Source organism: Hyperolius riggenbachi, chromosome 2 (genome assembly GCF_040937935.1).
Source record: "Hyperolius riggenbachi isolate aHypRig1 chromosome 2, aHypRig1.pri, whole genome shotgun sequence".
NCBI classification, from domain to species: Eukaryota; Metazoa; Chordata; class Amphibia; order Anura; family Hyperoliidae; genus Hyperolius; species Hyperolius riggenbachi.
The window spans coordinates 539,269,242-539,288,914 of NC_090647.1; the positions used below are offsets into that span (position 1 = coordinate 539,269,242).

Consider the following 19,673-nt stretch of genomic DNA (forward strand, 5'->3'; position numbering starts at 1 on the left):
CAGAGGTGACATAAAATAGCCTAGTTATTTGTGTGCTAGGCACTGTACATACACGTCCGTGTTCCTTTTTTTTTTTTCTTTCTCTGCCCGAAAGAGTTAAATATCAGGTATGTAAGTGGCTGACTCAATTCTGACAGGAAGTGACCTTCACTGATACGAAATTCCAACTATAAAACACTTTCCTAGCAGAGAATGGCTTCTGAGAGCAGGAAAGAGATAAGGTCAATAGTTGATACATTTTAACTGGCATACTTCAATGACTGTCATTGAGCAAAAACTATAAAAGATAAAACTTAAAAAGTAGATTTAAACATAAAATAAAACTGGAATATCTTGAAAAGTCATTTTTAGTAGAAGGAAGAAGGATACAATCATTTATTTCATTCGTTTATTTTTGCCTCGGGTGTCCTTTTGAAGAGGAGCTGTCAGCCACACTATCTCAAAAAACAAAACACATATATAAGTAGATAAACACTTGCTCTACTCACATAACATATGTATTGCACTGTCCATGTTTTGATTGTAGTGATTTTTTTCTACAGTAAAAAAAGAGAAAATGCTTCTTAACATTTCCCATTTTAACTGGCTATTTAGAAGCCAATCCTGATGTAATTTCCTCCCTTATTCTCCTCTCCCTGAGTGTGTATGCATTGCCTGCCCTCCACTAGAAAGGGCATTGTCTCAGCATGAGAAATATTGGCCAGTAAGAGAGGAACAGAGGTGTGGGAGGGGAAACCAGGAGGGAAGGAGGCTTCAGCCAATCAGGCTGCATTAGTTATGTCTGAGAGCCAAGTAAAGAAGCAAAAAAAGACAACCCAGCATGCCCTGCAACTTCCTGTGTGTGGCAGATGTACTAAATAAGAGTCGGGTAAACTGGGGAATGATTATTTATCAACAAGAAAAGTAATAGTGATTTTAACTTTTGGATTGCCTGGTTAGCATCCTTATTACTTGTTTACCAGATAAAAATAAAGAATTGATTTTATACCCGACAGTTAAACTTTAATAGGAAAAAAATATGGCAGCCTACATCTCCCTCTCGCTACAGTTGTCCTTTAAGCATGAGTGCAGCCGTACTGCGCAAGTGCAGTAAGGCAGCGGCTCTGTGCTTCTGTGCAGGGTGGCCGGACATGTTCTGCTGCAGCACAGCCATGCTCATGCTGGAAGAGGAGTCTGTGCTCGATCAGCTGGAGTGTACTCTGCAGCGGCATGGGAGGCCTCTGAAGGATCCAGAGGCTTTCCTCTCCTTAGGTATGTGATTTTTCACCTGAGGGGAAGCTTGCTTTAAAGTGGCCCTCAACTCAGAACTTCCTCTCTGCTCTAAAAGATAGGCAACAGAGCAGCCAAGATGTAGGTTGCACCCACCACACAGGACGACGTGCTTGTAGGTCCAAATCCCTCGGAGCAGTGCTTTTCAGCGCTGCTAGATTTGGGTGCAGCCGGCGACTTCATAGACTACAATAGGAATCACTCCTATTGCAGCGCTCAGTGAGTAACGTCTCTGTCAGAAGACGGAGCTGAGGTTGCTTAACCTCCCCGGCGTTCTGATAAAACCGCCAGGGTGGCTGCGGGAGGGTTTTTTTTAAATAAAAAAAAAACTATTTCATGCAGCCAACTGAAAGTTGGCTGCATGAAAGCCCACTAGAGGGCGCTCCGGATGCGCACTTTCATTCGCCTCCGGCGATCAAAAGTAACAAGGAAGGCCGCAATGAGCGGCCTTCCTTGTTTCGCTTACCTCGTCGCCATAGCGACGAGCGGAGTGACGTCATGGGCGTCAGCCGACGTCCTGACGTCAGCCGCCTCCGATCCAGCCCTTAGCGCTGGCCGGAACTTTTTGTTCCGGCTACGCTGGGCTCAGGCGGCTGGGGGGACCCTCTTTCGCCGCTGCATGCGGCGGATCGCCGCACTGCAGTGGCGATCAGGCAGCACACGCGGCTGGCCTGCCGGCTGCGTGTGCTGCTTTTTATTTGAGCCAAATCGGCCCAGCAGGGCCTGAGCGGCAGCCTCCGGCGGTGTTGGACGAGCTGAGCTCGTCCAGACCGCTCAGCAGGTTAAAACACACAATAATTCGGCCTCCAGCAATCACTTGGAGCTGAATTATTTCATTCCCCAACTATCCATGTCGGCCTGGAGGGGGAATAGTAATTAAAACGGCCCGGACTTGTGCAGCAGCAGGATCAGCCATATACCGCTGTATCCTGCGCTCAAGTCTACTGGCGCCGATTTCAAATGTACTCCAGATCCCTCCGACCTTGGGGATTGAAGAAAACTGGCAAACCAGAAGATGACCCAGCACCGTCTTCGTAATGTATTTATAAGCCCTTTATTAAAGCATCTTCAAGCAAAGGCAGGATACAGCAAAACAAGAGACCAATGCATTAGAGAGCGACGTTTCGGGATAACGTCCTCCCTTTCTCAAGCCTCCCTTTCTCAATGTCTCTGACGTCAGAGACATTGCAGGCTTGAGAAAGGGAGGACGTCAGAGACATTGCAGGCTTGAGAAAGGGAGAACGTTATCCCGAAACGTCGCTTTCTAATGCATTGGTCTCTTGTTTTGCTGTATCCTGCCTTTGCTTGAAGATGCTTTAATAAAGGGCTTATAAATACATTACGAAGACTATGCTGGGTCATCTTCTGGTTTGCCTAAAAGATGACCAACAGCATAACCTTCAAAGAAAAACTTTTTGTTACAGCTTGCAGAACTCCTGCAATAAATCTGCAATATGTCTACTTCTTGCTTTCACGGAAGCAGACATAGGGTTAACATCGTGTGTGTACCAATTAGCTGCTCTGCTGTGGCAGTCAGCTGACATAGCTGAGTGATCAAATTACTACTTGTGATGAGTCACAGGTGAGGGGGAATTGGACAGGCTAAACTCTCTAAATACATACAGGGTGTGTTACTCTGTTTTCCTTCTGTACTTGGTAAGAGTTAAGGTCCATGTTAAACCTGAACTCTTGCACCGGACACAAGGAAAACATAACAGAAATGCACCCTGTATGTATTTAAAGAGTTTGGCCTGTGTAATTCCCCCCTCAATTGTGTCTAATCACGAATTGTAATTTGATCCTCCCCTGTGTCACATGACTTCCTATGGCAGATAAGCCCATTTGAAAGCACAGGCTGTAAACCATACGTCTGCTTCCATGAATCAGGAAGTAGAAGCTGTGCAGAATCATTTTAGAATTTGTGTCAGCTGTAACAAAGAAAAGTGTTTTTTTTTGTTTATAGCTTGCCTGAGGTGGGCTCAAAAAATGAAAAAAAAAAAAAAGGGTACCTGATCTGCAGGGCTGAGCGGATCAGGTAGCTGTAAAAAAACGCCTCTCCCGTGGGCCCTAATGGCCCACTTTCACTTTTGTGACCTCTGGGTCACGACACTGCACGGGAGACTGTTATAGCGTGCAGGGAGGTGGGGGCGTGGCCAGGGAGAGAGCACAGGAAACTGCAGGAATGCCCCTGGGAAGTGTTTTGAACAGGGAATCCCTCTCCCCTGTGCTTACCTCCAAGTTAGCGACAAATCTTGTCAAACTCGGGGCTATAACGCAGGGGGGGGGGGGGGGGGGGCAGAGAGTGGCGGTTTGGGACACAGAGCCATGTCTTTAGGCAGATATGGCTCTGTGTCCCATCTGCCTCCTGAAGATCCATCTCTGGTTTTCTTTAAAGGTGGCTATGCTGTTGTGTATCTTTTAGAGCAGAGAGGAGTTCTGAGTTCTGGTCTAGTATGTTGGCAGGTGGGAGGGATTGGCGCTGTGACAGCGGCGTGATCAATCCATGGCGTCCTGTGTGTTTAGGCGCTAAGCGTTGCCCCTGTGGGTTGTATTTGTGAGCTGGCAGAGGGGAGGCAGCCCATACGCCACACTGAGCGGACTCCCCGCCATGTAGCCAGGCAAAGCATTTATCATCCAGAAACAGACCAGCATCAGCCGATAGATCAGCAGGAAACTGTCATCGATGTTCCATTTCCTCCCTCAATGCCTCCGAAAAAAAGAAAAAACTCATTAATGGTCTGATTTCACAGTTCATCAGCTACGCGAATTACACCAGATGGCTGATAACAAACAGCTCAGGGCTAATAGAAAAAGGCAGGCTTCAGCTTCTTAATGTATTCCTCCAACATCAAGAAATCGCTTGTCAGTTCAGCCAGCGTAATAATCCAAAATATGCTTTTCTGATGAGATAACCACACCAGCTGAATGTCAAAATCAGGCTCATGGGGGGGGGGGGGGGGGAAGAGCATCTTCTCTGGCCAATGAGGGGTTAAGAATCCCAAGGATGAAAATGTAGGGGGTTGGAAGCTGGAACAATCAAATGTGGGAGTTGATATATTTGTATGATATGTAAAGATGTTTTTACACACTGAATGCTTTCAAATGTTGTTTTATGTACCTAACACCCTAATGGTGGCCATACATGGTACAATTTTTTTCATCCAATCTTACCATTTCTATGTAAGAGAAGGGAACTGCCTAAATTATCCTTTCAATATTCACTTAATTTACCCTTATACTACATAGAAATGGTAAGATTGGATGAAAAAAATTGTACCATGTATGGCCACCATTACATGGTACAATTTTTCATTTTTTGTCTATTAGATAATTTAGTTCGATTTCGTTAGATCAAATATAAAGATTTTTCCAGCATGTCCGATCTGATTTTTCTCGAAAAAACGGGATAATCGTTCGAATTTCTTGATCGAAAAAAAAAAATATTTTCAACTTTCATTCGATTTGATCATTTAGATCGAATAAACGGGATAATCGAACATTTTTATTGTACCATGTATGGCTACCATAAGAGAAGGAATTTAAAGTGAAAGTTATGGTGGCCATACATGGTACAATAAAAATGTTCGATTATCTCGTTTATTTGATCTAAATGATCAAATCGAATGAAAGTTGAAAATATTTTTTTTTTCGATCAAGAAATTCAAACGATTATCCGGTTTTTTCGAGAAAAATCTGATCGGACATGATGGAAAAATCTTTATATTCGATCTAACGGAATAATCAAACTAAATTATCTAATCGAAAAATTGTACCATGTATGGCCACCCTTAAAGTGGACCTAAACTCTTGCACAGGGCAAAAGGGAAGCATAGAGAACCCTGTATGTATTTAGAGAGTTTAGACTGTCTAATTCTCCCTCATTTGTGACTAAGCACTAGTTGTAATTTGATCCGTCAGCTGACTGCCATAGCAGAGGGCGAAGAGGTAAACACAGGGTGTTAACAATATGTCTGCTTTCATGAAACCAGGAAGTAGACAAACTGCAAATTTATTGCAGGATTTGTACCAGCTGTAACAAAGAAATGTTTTTCTTTAAAGGTTATTATGCTGTTGCTTATCTTTTAGAGTAGAGAGGAATACAGAGTTCAGGTTTCCTTTAAATTTTGGGCTGATTTTAACTTTCAAGCACTTGAAAGTGAAAGAATCGTATATCCTATTTCACTGCGCTCCCTGTGACAGCAGGAACGCATCGGATTGGCCACCGGCCTCGCGCGTTATTCTCATGTTGAGTCAGGTACGGTGAAGCATACAATCAATGAAAAGCATGCTTCATTTCTAATGTTAATGCGTGTGTTTACCAATTACACACTGCATGTAGTGCATTACTATACTGCAACCCATTATACCACAATGTACCTGCCGCAATGTCAACGTCGCTAGAGGTGGTGCATTGCAGTGCCATAAGCCACGTTATGAAAGAGGCCTAAAGCATCACCACATGCTAGATCACGGATCCCCAAACGTTTTGGGTTGAGGGTCCGGTCAACATACTTCATACTGCTGGGGGGCCGGAGTGTACATAAAATGATGTAGAAGTCTTTGTGCGCCAGACAGTTAAGCTTACCCAGGTGACAACCTGCAGTCCAATTGGACAGCAGTGTCACCTGTTGTGGAATTTGATTGGAAACCTTTCATGTGGATGGGTGGTGCCAGCACTGCTATTCTATATGCGGACCACCAATATTTAAATATGTAGCTGCCTGCATCTATAAATAATACATTTTGTGTGTGGGGGGCCGATAAAAAAGCCTCAGGGGGCCACATTCGGCCCACAGGCCTTAGTTTGAGGACCACTGTGCTAGAGGGAACTCTGACAAGGCCCCCAGGAGACGCTGTGTTGGCAGAGAATCCTACTACTATATAGGAGAGAAACCGAGGGCGCAGATGGCGCAGTATGTTATGGTTAGGGTAAGGCAGTGCAAAATTATCTCAAAATAAAGTGTGGGTTAACTCCAAGGTAGGGGCAGGTGAGTATCATAAACCTGTCCCCACTAAGGATAAAATGGCCCTTGAAGAAGAAAGGAAGGGATGTATCGCTTCACCAAAGGTGGACAACTATAGCGTGGAGATCGATGGTGCAGAGGCGCCAAGCCATTCACGCTTGGACTAACATGATCAACAAAATTTTTCCTGAGGAAGCTGGTACACCCATGAAACGCGTCACGTGGAGTTGTTGCTGTTTCTCTTTTTAATAAAGAACTGCTTTTCAAAAATAAACGGCCTGTGTCCATCTAGCTGAAGGTAAGTCCATCTCTACCTCCTTTTAACAATTTTAAATCATTTTATTCTGTTTTGCACTATCCATCTCAAATGCTTTTACTGTGGCCCCTCCTACCCTCTATTGAACAGTATGAACCCAAGTGATTTGTCTGTACAGTGCTGTTCCTTGCACTGTCAACCCAACGACTGAACACGATTACTATGGGTCGTACTGATTCTGCGCATGGTAAATCCGGCCCAGATTTAGATTTATAGCTGGAGGCAGGCTTTCATTTGTGTTTTAAAGTTGCTGGGGGTTGTTATTCGTGTCCAGGTCAGGTGACGGGTGTTGGTTCGGGGACTGTAGCAAACATGATGGCATCTTTGACAGACTAGGGAAAGTATGGGGGGAGTTAAAGTATTTTGTAAAAAACTGCAGAATTCTGCTAAGACCATCTCTGGTGTGGAAGCTGCAAGTCTGACATCTGCAGGCCACTACATGCTACTGCATGTTGTGTGGTTTTTAAAAAGCTTATAGCAGACCTCCAGTTAATAAGCCACCTCTGACAAGATCAGCTGCATGCTGTTTCAATGTGTGATTCAGGCACTACTGTAGCCATAGAGATCAGCAGGACAGCCAGGCAACTGGTATTATTTAAAACACAGCTTCAGAACACTTTAGAGCCGGTATGTCAAACCGGTCCTACGAGGGCCGAGATCCTCACACATTTTTGACACAGCTCAAATGAATTGATGCGACTGAATCAGGAAAGGTGTGGTCCATCAGGTAGAACACATTCCTCTCTTTCTCAGTCCATCCTAAACACTGGCATGAATCCAGGCCTGGAGTTCGACACATGCTTTAGAGAAATGCTGATGTGGAGGTGGAGTTTCCAAATAGGAAGGATTTACTTGAGAGCGGGAAAGTTACTGCCAACACCTACTCTGACTCAGAGCTTTATGTTAAAGTGTACCTGAAGGGAAAGAAAAGTTCCCCTGGGAGTACTTACCTTGGTAGGGGGATGTAACAACACAGACCATAATATTTACACTCGGGCTCTGGAGGAAAAAGCAAAGCCGAAATAGGGACCGCTCTACCACGCAGGTAAAATCCATCTATGACTACGTAGTAGAACAGACCTGATCGGGCTCAGCTATTTCTGCTGGCGACCACTGGAAAGCTCTACTGCGCCTGCGTGCAGCGCTGACAAGCACTTGTCAGGAGATCTTTGTGGGTTCCAGCAATGGAACTCCTCTGGTGAGGACGATGAGAGAAGCCTTCTTAGGATCAAGAGGCTTCCCCATCCCGAGGGAAGTACCCCCTAGGGGCACATTATTTCTCTGCAGGTTTACTTTAAAGGTTTCTAAATGTACAATCGTTGTACTCTTTAATGCACTCAACTTGAATTTCAGGCTCAACTAGAAAGTCAAATGAAAAAATTCACAGCCATGCTCCCCTTCGTGTACGAGCGCCTGCACAGTAGAACGGAGCTCCTTGTGTGAGCGATCAAGTTCGGCTGACTGCACAGGTGTGGGCCATACTTGTGCATGGGCAGTACGGACTGTTTTTGTGCAGGAAGGGTAGCACGGCCGTGAGAACATATCCAACAAGCTCTTGTGGGCTAGGTTCAGTGGGTCCCTGCGTGGCAGTGGTGGTGTCAAGTTGGAGACGGAAACCACCTGGAGTATCTAGAGCCTACCCTCTACATAGGCAAGTATCTAACCTTTTATTTTACACCAACACAGGTTCTAAACGGTCACAGGTGTCAAACTTCAGGCCTGGAGGGCCAGATCCATGCCAGTGTTTAGGATGGACTGAGAAAGAGAAGAATGTGTTCTACCTGATGGACCACACCTTTCCTGATTTAGTCCCATCAATTAATTTGAGCTGTGTAAAAAATGTGTGAGGACCTCGGCCCTCAAAGGACCCGGTTTGACATCCCGGTTGGGTTTGAGACCTTCAGGCAACATTGCAGGGCCAACATTGTACAGATGCATCACTAGCCCGGTGTGTTGTGTTGCTATGCGGAGGGCGAAGGGCCAACGAAGCAACACAGGAGCCACCACCTTCCATTAGGGAAAACGAGCCCAAAAGGTATGACACTAAGGCCTCTTTTCCACGAACAGTTGAACTGTGTGCTCAGCAAGCAGGTAGCAGGCGTCAGTGAGCAGTTGTGAGAGTTTGAGAGGCATTTCACTGCTTATCAACAGTCCGTGGACAAGAGGCCTAAATATCTGGCCTTTGCAGCTTAGTGTTCAATGAGATGCAAATAATTCTGAGTCTATGCAAATTTATGTAGCAGTGACATTTAAGTGGTCCATTTTCAAGCTGCATACATTTGCATATTTCTGAATAAACTTGGAATTATTTACATCCCACTGACCACCCCAACAGCCTGGTTCCCCTCAAATTCACTTTGGCAGCTGTAAACACTGAGTAACCTCAAAGAGCATGGGAGTTAGACCACAAGGAGGGGCATCCAACATCAGGGAGCGGAGCTTCCTAGTCCATGTGCAGCTACCCAACATCAGTCTTCTATTGGCAGTGACACTGAAAGCTGAAGACCTTGCAAGTCCCACCCTTGGTTTATAAGCTTTCATTACCGTGGTCAACACCCTTTGGTCTCAGACATATTATGCTTTGCATGCGCTGTGTGTCAGGTTTGTAACCTTGTGACCACCCTCCTTGCTTATCTACTATAAGGCACTGTCACAAGGCTCCCAACCCCACATACAGCGCATGCACAGCGTAGTATGTCTGGTATGTAAATGTGCCAATCACTCTGAACATGGCAACGGAACAGGGCCTTTTTACAGCACAATGGAGGGGGGTGCTGGCACACAGGTGTGGTAAGCATCTGCACACCTCCCCACACACACACATAGCGTCCATTTCTCTATGACCGTTTGCCTTGGGTATTACAAGGTTTTCAGTCCTGTTGCAGTAACATCACACTGCTCTCCTGTGGGTTAGACGCAGTGTTCCCCAACCCTGTCCTCAAGGCCCACTAATGCTACATACACACTTGAGATAAAAGTCTTTGAAAAAGGCAAGATCACAGACTAATTTTATCCCCTTCCATGTAGCATGAGAGCCGTACTCTACACAGTCTATTCTATGGAGCTGAACTCCCCATCAGACAGAAATCATTGCAAGATGCTGCACACACAGATGCTGTAGACATGCAACAGATCAGTATCTGCAAAAGATCTGTTCCTGAAAAATGCATTCATAGTCTATATCTGCAGATCTCATACACACCTTGTTTAGCGGATATTCATCTGCAGATCAGATCCACCAGGATGGATCTTCAGACGATTGTCTGATCTGCAGAAGAATGTCTGTTAAACAAAGTGTGTATGAGGATCTGCAGATCTTATGAATGCAATTTGCAGGAACAGATCTTTTGCAGATACTGATCTGTGGCAGATACTGATCTTTTGTGTGCAGCATCTTGCAAAGATTTCTGTCTGATGGGGAGTTCAGCTCCATAGAATAGACTGTGTAGAGTATGACTCTCATACTACATGGAATGGGGTAAAATTGGTCTGTGATCTTTCATTTTCCAAAGACTTTTATCTTAAGTGTGTATGTAGCATTACAGTGCATGTTTTGTGGAAATCCACAGAGGTAATTAATCGGTTCTGCTGAGACACTAATTACCTCACCTGTGAATGTTTGTGGTTTTCTGCAAAACGTACTGTTGGTGGGCCTTGAGGACAGGGTTGGGGAACTCTAGGTTAGAGGGTTGCAGAGATTGGGTGGGGGCTTTGTTAATGCTGCTGACCAAACACTTACCAGCGTTCTTCAGTGATGTGACAAGTGGTGCAGGGAGTGAAGAGTTTAGCTTGACAGATGCAAGTTACATAACACAGAAGAAATACCTTGCCTGGCAGATAAAAGCAAACAACTGTTACTTTCTGGATGACCCTTGTACATCCAATCTGGAATTGCTAGCATCCCTATCTCTTGCCATTAACCTTTGGAAGTCCCAGATCCAATTCAACTTTTTGCATAAGCACAGGCCACCTTCAAGTCATCCACTGAGTCACTGACCCAAAAGTAAGCTTCGCACACCTAAGAGGCATGGTCTCCACACGGAACGGTCGGTCTACCTGTACATTATATAGTATAGCAAGAAGGATGGACATCCTAGTCTACAATTCTTTCTTGGAAGCATTCTTGAGCCACAGAGAAAACAAGCACCATAGGAAGACTGATGAACTTTATTCACTTCCCTGAAAATAACAGAACAGAAGGTAGACGCTGGTATAATTAAACTGTCCCCAGGTCTTCCTGAGTCCCTAAGAACAAATGACAATAGCAACAACAGGAGGTCGCTCTGGCTTCACCAGTCGGCAAACTTTACCTGAGGTTACAGTGCGATCAACGGAACATGGAGCTGCGTGTATTAAGGTGGCCATACACAGGTCAACATTTTCAGCAGATTATTATCCTTCCGATCAAGTCTGCCAGTAGTTCGAACAATCCCAACAAATCCCATTGAATCTCTTCCCCTTTATGTCAGACAGAGGATTGATTGAAAGGGTGACTGGGTGGAATGTAAACGTTCTTCAAGTGGGTGAGAGGAAGGAGTCACGAGATCGAGGGTTGGTGATTTTTAGGACATCAGATGGTATAACACTAATATGGGCAACGGTATGACTGCCAAAATCTGATCGAGACAACATGGTGCATCGATCACTACAACCCAATCAACTTTAGGTTGCTAGCTGGATTGGCCATTATTAATCCATGTATGTCAAACCTTTATGCTTTACTGAGTACCTGGAGGAACGTCCTGAGGACAGACACACATAGGCTAATGGTACGTCTGTTAATCTAACCCCAAAACTGGTTTCTGATCAATGGTTCCATTATAACGTAGTACTTCTTCTCACTCTCTGAAGATGTGATACCCTCCTCAACAAATCAAACGAATATGCAAATTAATGACCAAAAAGAAACAAAACTGACAGCAACCGAACCCAAACCAGGAGCTGCCGGAAGGCTTACAAGCAGACTATGCGCAGTACATAATGCCCACACTACAATGCAGGCATAACATGTTACTTTTCAGAGCAAGAATGACTATGGTAACGTGCTTGTTATCGCATGAACCGTACAAAGTGCATTTGGATAACGTGGTCTGTCGCAATGAGGGGTGTAAACATTACCACTCGCATGCACTAATGCAGTGCGCAGCAATGCGCATAGTATGAATACAGCCTAATTTGGCCTCTTAACCACTTGCCGACCGCACGCTTATACCGTGCGTCGGCAAAGTGGCAGCTGCAGGACCAGCGACGCAGTATTGCGTCGCCAGCTGCAGGCTGATTAATCAGGAAGCAGCCGCTCGCGTAAGCGGCTGCTTCCTGTCAATTCACGGCGGGGGGCTCCGTGAATAGCCTGCGGGCCGCCGATCGCGGCTCGCAGGCTAAATGTAAACACAAGCTGAAATAATCCGCTTTGTTTACATTGTACGGCGCTGCTGCGCAGCAGCGCCATAAGGCAGATCGGCGATCCCCGGCCAATCAGCGGCCGGGGATCGCCGCCATGTGACAGGGGACGTCCTGTCACTGGCTGCACAGGACCGATAGCGTCCTTTGCAGCCCCGATCACTGGGCATGACAGGTAGGAGAGGGAGGGGAGAATTTCGCCGCGGAGGGGGGCTTTGAGGTGCCCCCCCCCCGCAACATGCCTGCACGCAGACGCGATCAGACCCCCCCTGCACATCATCCCCATAGGGGGGAAAAAGGGGGGGGCGATCTGATCGCTCTGCATGAAACCTGATCTGTGCTGGGGGCTGCAGAGCCCACCCAGCACAGATCACAAAAAATAACGCTGGTCCTTAAGGGGGGGTAAAGGGTGGGTCCTCAAGTGACTACCTGCTAAAAAAACTGACGCGTTTTAACTTTCCATAGGGGTGCATTGCGAAAAAGCTTTCAGCTGAAACACGTGTAATGTGAGCCATAAGGAAACATGAACGTTAGTTACCTTACACATCAGTTAAAGGGGTACTATGCACATATTTTACATTATAAATTTTTTCGCCAGACAAATAAGAAGTACATTTTTTCCAGAGTAAAATGAGCCATACATTACTTTTCTCCTATGTTACAGTAGGCAGTAGAAATCTGACAGAAGCGACAGGTTTTGGACTAGTTCATCTCTTCATAGGGGATTCTCAGGGATTTATTTTCAAAAGCACTTAGGGCCCATTCACACAATTGATGAGAGGTTTTTTTTTTTTAAATCGCTCCCATTCACTTTCATTAAAATCGCAGTAAAAATCGTGGAAAAATCGCTGCAATTTTGCGATCGTGTACGTGAAAATCACGGCGATTTTTCCACGCTTTTTATGAAAGTGAATGGGAGCGATTTTAAAAAACGCGAATCAATCGCAAAACGCTCAGAAAACCACTTCTAGTGTGAATGGCAGTTGCTCTGTCCAACTGCCAAAAAACTGTGTAGCGAGCAGGGAAGCTGGTCAGCATCATTGTTTAAAGAGAACCTGAACTGAAAATAAAAAGTCAAAATAACCATACATAGGTCATACTTGCCTCCTGTATAGTCTACTCCTCAATCTCTTTCTCCTCTCCTGCATCCCATTTGACCACTGTGATCAATGGATTTCTCCGTCCTCCATTTTAAAAATTGCCATTACCCCATAACAGCTTCCTGGTCAGCACACTGTTAAACTGTAATATCACCCACTTGAGGCATAGGGGAACATGGACATTACCTTGCACATTCAGTTGTAACTGACAGCTGTTAATAAATAACTGACAGCAACTGGTATATTTCAGTTCTGGCAAAATATTGTCAGAACTGGAAGGGATCACTGTCAGAAGAAAATGGTGAGCTTCTGAGAAGAACCGACGGTGAGGTTAGTATGTAATATTCATTTGCAGCTACGTAGTGTTTATATAAAATTTTCCTCGGTTCAGGTTCCCTTTAAATCCTTTTTAGGGAATATCTTTATAAAGAACAAAAGCCTTGCTGAGAATCCCCTATGAAGAGATGGACTAGTCCAAAACCTGTCACTTCTGTCAGATTTCTACTACCTACTGTAAGTGACAGCAACATAGGAGAAAAGTAATTAATACTCTGGAAAAAACTTACTTCTTATTGGTTTATGTTTGCACATATTTTACAATTTTTTCACCATAGTGCCCCTTTAACCTCCTTAGCGGGGACACGGGGTAAGCCGCTGCGGAGGATTTCCCAGGCCCTGCTGGGCCGATTTGCATAATTTTTTTTTTATGCACGCAGCTAGCACTTTGTTAGCTGCGTGTTACCTACGATCGCCGCCGCTCCGTGCCGATTCGCCGCGTTAGAGGGTGCCCCCTCCCGAGACCCCGTGCGCTGCCTGGCCAATCAGTGCCAGGCAGCGCTGAGGGGTGGATCGGGACTCCCTCTGACGTCACAACGTCAGTGACGTCATCGCGCCCATCGCCATGGCGACGGGGGAAGCCCTAAAGGAAATCCCGGTCAGACTGGGATTTCCTGATGGGCCTGATCGCCAGAGGCGATCGGAGCGGGTGGGGGGATGCCGCTGCTCAGCGGCTATCATGTAGCTAGCGCTAGGCTAGCTACATTATTTTTAAAAAAATAAAATAAAAAAATAGTGCTACACTGCCTCCCTGGCCAGGGAGGTTAAGTTATAACTGGCAGCACAAAATGGCCCTCCCTAACAGCTTCTGGCTTTGATTCGGCTGTTGACACTTCCATTTTTGATGTAACTGAAATTTCCGCATCAGATTTTAGACCCATCACTGGTTTTTATAGCCCCAAAACATACTGATAAGTTTTCCCCAAACTGCCCATATTAGATTGTGAGCTCCTCTTGAGGACAGTCAGTGACATGACTATGTACTCTGTAAAGTGCTGCAGAAGGTGTCAGTGCTACATAAATGCATCATAATAATATGGTAGGACAGTAGACTATGCACACGGTAGAATTAGATTGTAAGCTCCTCTGAGGACAGTCAGAGACATGACTATGTACTATGTAAAGTGCTGCAGAATATAATATGCAGCTCCCAGTGCCACCAGTCTGTACTCGTACACCAAGCAGTGCTGAGGTGCTGTCTGCTGGTCTGACATGGTCTCTGTCTCTGCCTCGCCTGTGAACCCACCACTGCAGCTCATAGAGGTTTGTGATCCCTGTTATCTGAAACGTGTAACTCACTGTGAGCTGAAACTGCGATCAGAATACAGGACAGGCAGGAAAGGGATGAAGGAGACAAGTGAGATTAGATATATGAAAATCACATCACAGATATGTGTAAAATGTTCTTACATGGTGGAAAGCACTGAAGAGAAGGAGGACGGGGAAAGAGAAGTGCAGGAATGAGGTTAAGGCAAGACTGATAGGACACTTCCAGGAGAGGCATGATCGCAGTAATACATGTATGACGCCAAGAGGACAAGTAGAAGGGCAGCAGTGCAGATATGAAACCAGGCGGACAAGTGTGAAGCCATCAGGATGAGTATAAAGCCAGCAGGACAGGTATGAGGCAAAACAGGTATGTGATCAGTAGGATGGTTGTGAGGCCTGAAGGGCAGACAGAAGGTCAACAGGATGTGTATAAAGTCAGCTGGACAGGTATGAGGCCATCAGGATGAGTATGAGGCCAGCAAGACACCTATGAGACCAGCAAGAAGTCTAGGAGGCCATCTGGACATGAATAAGACCGGAAGTACACACTTAAAGAGAACCAGAGACGAAGCACCCTTGTGTATTTTACCATATATATCAGTAAGAACATTAGAGAAAACACTTACCCTGCTCTCTGTTTCATCCTCACTGCTAAAAGTGTCTTATCAGCTGTGATAAGAATCCCGGACTGAGCATTCAGTCTGGCTTTGCAGGGAATAATTATAGCGGAGTCATTATAGCAGAGCCACAAGGGGGCAGGCTTGGGCTTGAAAAGACACCAGAGAAGACAGACTCAGCTATAATCATTCCTTTGCAAAGCTAGACTGAGTGCTCAGTCGGGGATTCTTATCAGAGGTGATAACAGTCAGATTAAACAGAGAACAATGAAACAAAGAGCAGATTAGGTGTTTACTGTCATGTTCCCACTGATTTATAAGGTAAAATACAAGAGGGTGCTTCATCTCTGGTTCTCTTTAAAGCCAACAACCTCAAGTATGAGGTCAGTAGGACACAGATGAGGCCAGAAAGGTGGAAACAAGGCCAATAAGACAGGCATGAGGTCGGCAGGACACGTATTTGGCCAGCAGGTAGCACCGTAGTAGTGTATGTATGTGTACAGACTGCTGGAATAGCCGAGGCACAAACAATAGGCAAAATCATTAATGCATTATTGATCAGGGAAGGGGAGGAAGTGACCTGGAGACAAACCAATCGGCTAAAGTAATGACCCCACAGCTGGCTGCTTGTAGCCGGTGCCTGGGCAGGAGCAGGAGAGGCGACTGAGCTCTACAGACAAGATACCAACCACCGAAACTATCCACAGCCCAGCTAAACACAAACCGAACAAGGCAAATTCACAAAGTAATCATCCCAGCATAGGGATAGCATAAACTATAAGTAATACTGTCACAATGAAATGCTCATTGTATACCTCAGCTGTACACCTATCTGCACAGGTTTGAAGCGCTACTTCACGCTCCAATTTTAAATGCATAGAAAAATAAATTTGCATCGCATGCCTGTACTTTTTTTTGCAATAAATGTATTTAAAATACCTATCTGGCTGGCACCAGTAGCTCCTTTCTGCTGGCAGAAATTACTTGGCACAGAACGGCCCCCGCCCACCTCCTTCCTATGCCAATAATAATGAACTCTTTGTGGGCAGCACTGCAGCTACAGTACCGCTACTCTCCGTGTGTAATAAAGCATTTAACCCTTTAACATTCTGCCGAACTGCAGAGCTGCTAACCACAAAGAGTTAATCTCTCAAGGAGACGGTGGACAGGGTCAGGTGATCTATACACAGATAGAGAGAATGGCTGACCCCTCCCAGCAATTTCCCAAGTCGTGATAGGTTGGGGGAAGAGTTTGGACACCTGTCGCTGTCGGTCTATTAAAGTTGCGCACAACAGTTAGCCACTTCCTGCCCGCCCACAGAGACACTAAAATGGGCGCAAGGGTCCTGCAAAATGGACATTTATAACACGTCCTTTCTGCACTATAAAGTGCGGAATAGGACATTTTAAAACGTCCATTTACAGGAAGTGATGTGACTTAAAAAATAGATACCTACTGAGAGGGAAGGGTCCGGCTCCCATAGAGCCGGACTCTCTCTGTCCACCACCATTGAAGTTATTCCACGAACTGGTCAAATAAGACTTTTGGGAGTCCTCATGAAGGCTTTAGAAAGTCCTCACGTCTCGGAGTACTTCTGAAGACGAGCTGCTCCATATTGCGAGCTCGGCTGGCGCATGTGAAATACGGATGTACCTGTCTTCAGAAACACTCAATGATATGAGCAGGGTTGTGCTCATGAGTCCCTAAGGACTCGAATACATGATTGAAACGAGGCTTAATTGCCTCAGCTGTGCGGCCGGGAGAGAGGGGGTTACTTACCCATAAGTCCGCGGTCCTCAATGCGTTCCAAAACGTCTTGCACACGTCCTATGGGACGGGCTGCAAGACTCACTACCGCGGCCCTTCCTCCTTCAAGCCGGAAGGAGGAAGTGCATGGTAGTGAGTCTTGCATCCTGTCCAATAGAATGCGTGCAAGACGTTTGGAACGCATAGAAGACAACGTACTTATGGGTAAGTAACCCCCTCTCTCCCAGCCGCACAGCTGAGGCAATTAAGCCTAATTTGAATCACATATTCGAGTCCTTCGGGACTCGTGAGCCCACCACTGGATACGAGTACTATCAAAGCCTTCCGAGGTGTAACAAAGGCATGAAAATCCAACAGGGCCTGGCACAGGACCGATTGCACAGAGAGAGGCCCAGAAAGACTGTGGGGTCCAGAGCTTCTCCCTACATGGGTATCTCACTCCCCCCCCCCCCCCCCCACACACACACACATTTGCTTTAAAGATAAACCGCAACCAAGAATGGAACTTCATTCCAATCAGTATCTGATACCCCCTTTCCCATGAGAGATCTATTCCTTTTCTCAAACGGATAATCAGGAGGGTCTGTATAGCTGATATTGTGGTGAAACCTCTCCCACAGTGTGATGTCAGGACCATGGTTCTGACATCACACTGTGGGAGCCTTGTTGCATTGTGGGAAAAGAACAGCTGTTTCCAACTGTCAAAAAAGCATGCAGCATCTCCTTCCACTGACATCACCGGCCAGCAGTAAATGTCACCATGTGATAAATGTCAGACTGTAAATCAGGGAGAGGAAAGATTTTATAATGGGCAAACACTGGCTAAATTATTTATACATAATTATTGTAAAAAAAATAAGCACTTTTTCATTACATTATTTTCACTGGAGTCCCTCTTTAACAGATACATCCAGCCAGGTACTTTAAATGTATTTAGTGCAAAAACAGACACTCAATGCACAAAAATCTTGTGCATTGTTAATTAGTAAATATCTACGGCCATATGCAGTACAAATGGGCGGCTGGACTATGACACTAAGACCTTTACATTTCCAGTTAGTTCGCTTCTTGAGAAAAGTCCCACCTCCTCAGAGACACATAGCTTCCTTTGTAATGAATGGATCCTGGGAAAGGCAGTCCGTTATCCGCAGTTCTTCCTACTTTAGGCGCCACACCTGATTAACCTGCCCACCTGCTGAATCCAGAGAGGAGAGGAAGCCAACTGTACTCCATTCTGGCCAATGAAGCAGTTATACTGTCCACCTGTATACACGATTCATCACATTACTACCGGCCTGCTGTTAGAATTTGCCCTGTTCGGTTTTGGGGTGTAGCTGGGCATACAGGTCTGTAAGTACCTTTAGTTTCCACCCATCTATTACATCTGTCCCTCTTACTTATCCATATCTCAAAGGGAAACCGCAGTAACCAATAGCAGCAGAGGACCTTGCCTTCTATGTCTCTAGAAGCTGAAATCTGATTGGTTACTGTGACTTCCTCCCCCATCCACATTGCTCTATTTCCCTGCGGTATCCGCACAGCCCGCGGTGTGGGCGGATGGAGTCTGGCGCTGGAGGCAGTTCGGCTATTTCTGGGTCTCTGAGTCGTCGGAGCCGCACAGAGCCGCGTGGTCTTGGGGTGTCACGGCGTAGTTGCCGAGGGCATCGAGGAAGTCCTCCAGCGGGCAGAGGGCAGAGCGGCAGCCTCTCATCACCTGTTCCTGCAAATGACAAGAGGAATCATAGCACTCGTTAACTCCTACAGCTTCCATCTGTTTCCAGACATTTTGCAAGATAAATGAAAACGGAAGACTTGATTGTGGAGTAGTAGAGCTGTCTTGGCACCTTGCAGGAAAAGAGACAGGAGACAAAACGGGAGCCCAATAGTGTGGTATGTTGGGTAAAAAGTATATAAGTTATGAAGTAAAAAGCACTACTCACAAAGGGGGGTTGCAAAGGGGCAACCGACCACAACAAGCAGGTGGAGATCTTGAAACAGTCTCCACTCGGGATGGCCTTTACGGACCTGGCTCTGGTCGCACTCCTAGAGAAAAGGGGGACAGTTGCCAACCGTGGTAAACCACTGGTGTTCTGTCTCCACCCCTCACGTGGGGTGCGTGGGGTCTGGTATCAGGGCCAGCGCTACCATAGAGGCAAAGGGGGCAATTTCCCCAGGGCCACAGAGCTTGTAGGGGCCCCCAGTAGCTACAAGAGGGAAAAAAATTCAAATCGACCTTATAGTTTTTGAAAAAAATGATTTTAAAGTTTCAAAGGAAAAAAAAATACACATTTAAAAACCCGCCAGCTTTAATGGTTAATAGCAAATCCACCTTAAATGCTAGAAACCCTAAATTTGCAGGATATGTTAAGGAGATCATTGGGAATAAGAAGAAAAAACAATTTTTCAAAAAGACTTTATAGTTTTTGAGAAAATTGATTTTAAGGTTTCAAAGGAAAAAAGTATACTTTAAATGCGGTAAATGTCACTTTTTAGTAGCAAACCTAACGGTAGTGTAATTTTACATGTATCAAAAGAAAGAGCAATAAATTTCCTGACGGGGTTTCCAGGGGGTCCATACGCAGCCGCAGCACTTTGGCCAGGGATCGCTATACAGCCGCAATATGGCTGTATGAA

General features: G+C 45.6%; 1 protein-coding gene across 1 annotated transcript in view; it reads right to left on the bottom strand.

The window, feature by feature from the left end:
- Window positions 1-17,499: 17,499 nt before the first annotated feature.
- Window positions 17,500-19,673, bottom strand: part of ACP6 (acid phosphatase 6, lysophosphatidic) — a 36,078-nt gene continuing 33,904 nt past the window's right edge. The window contains exon 11 of the mRNA XM_068266189.1: window positions 17,500-18,759. Coding sequence (XP_068122290.1) covers window positions 18,625-18,759 — 135 coding nt within the window. The 3' untranslated portion in view covers window positions 17,500-18,624. The remainder of the gene's footprint in view (window positions 18,760-19,673) is intronic.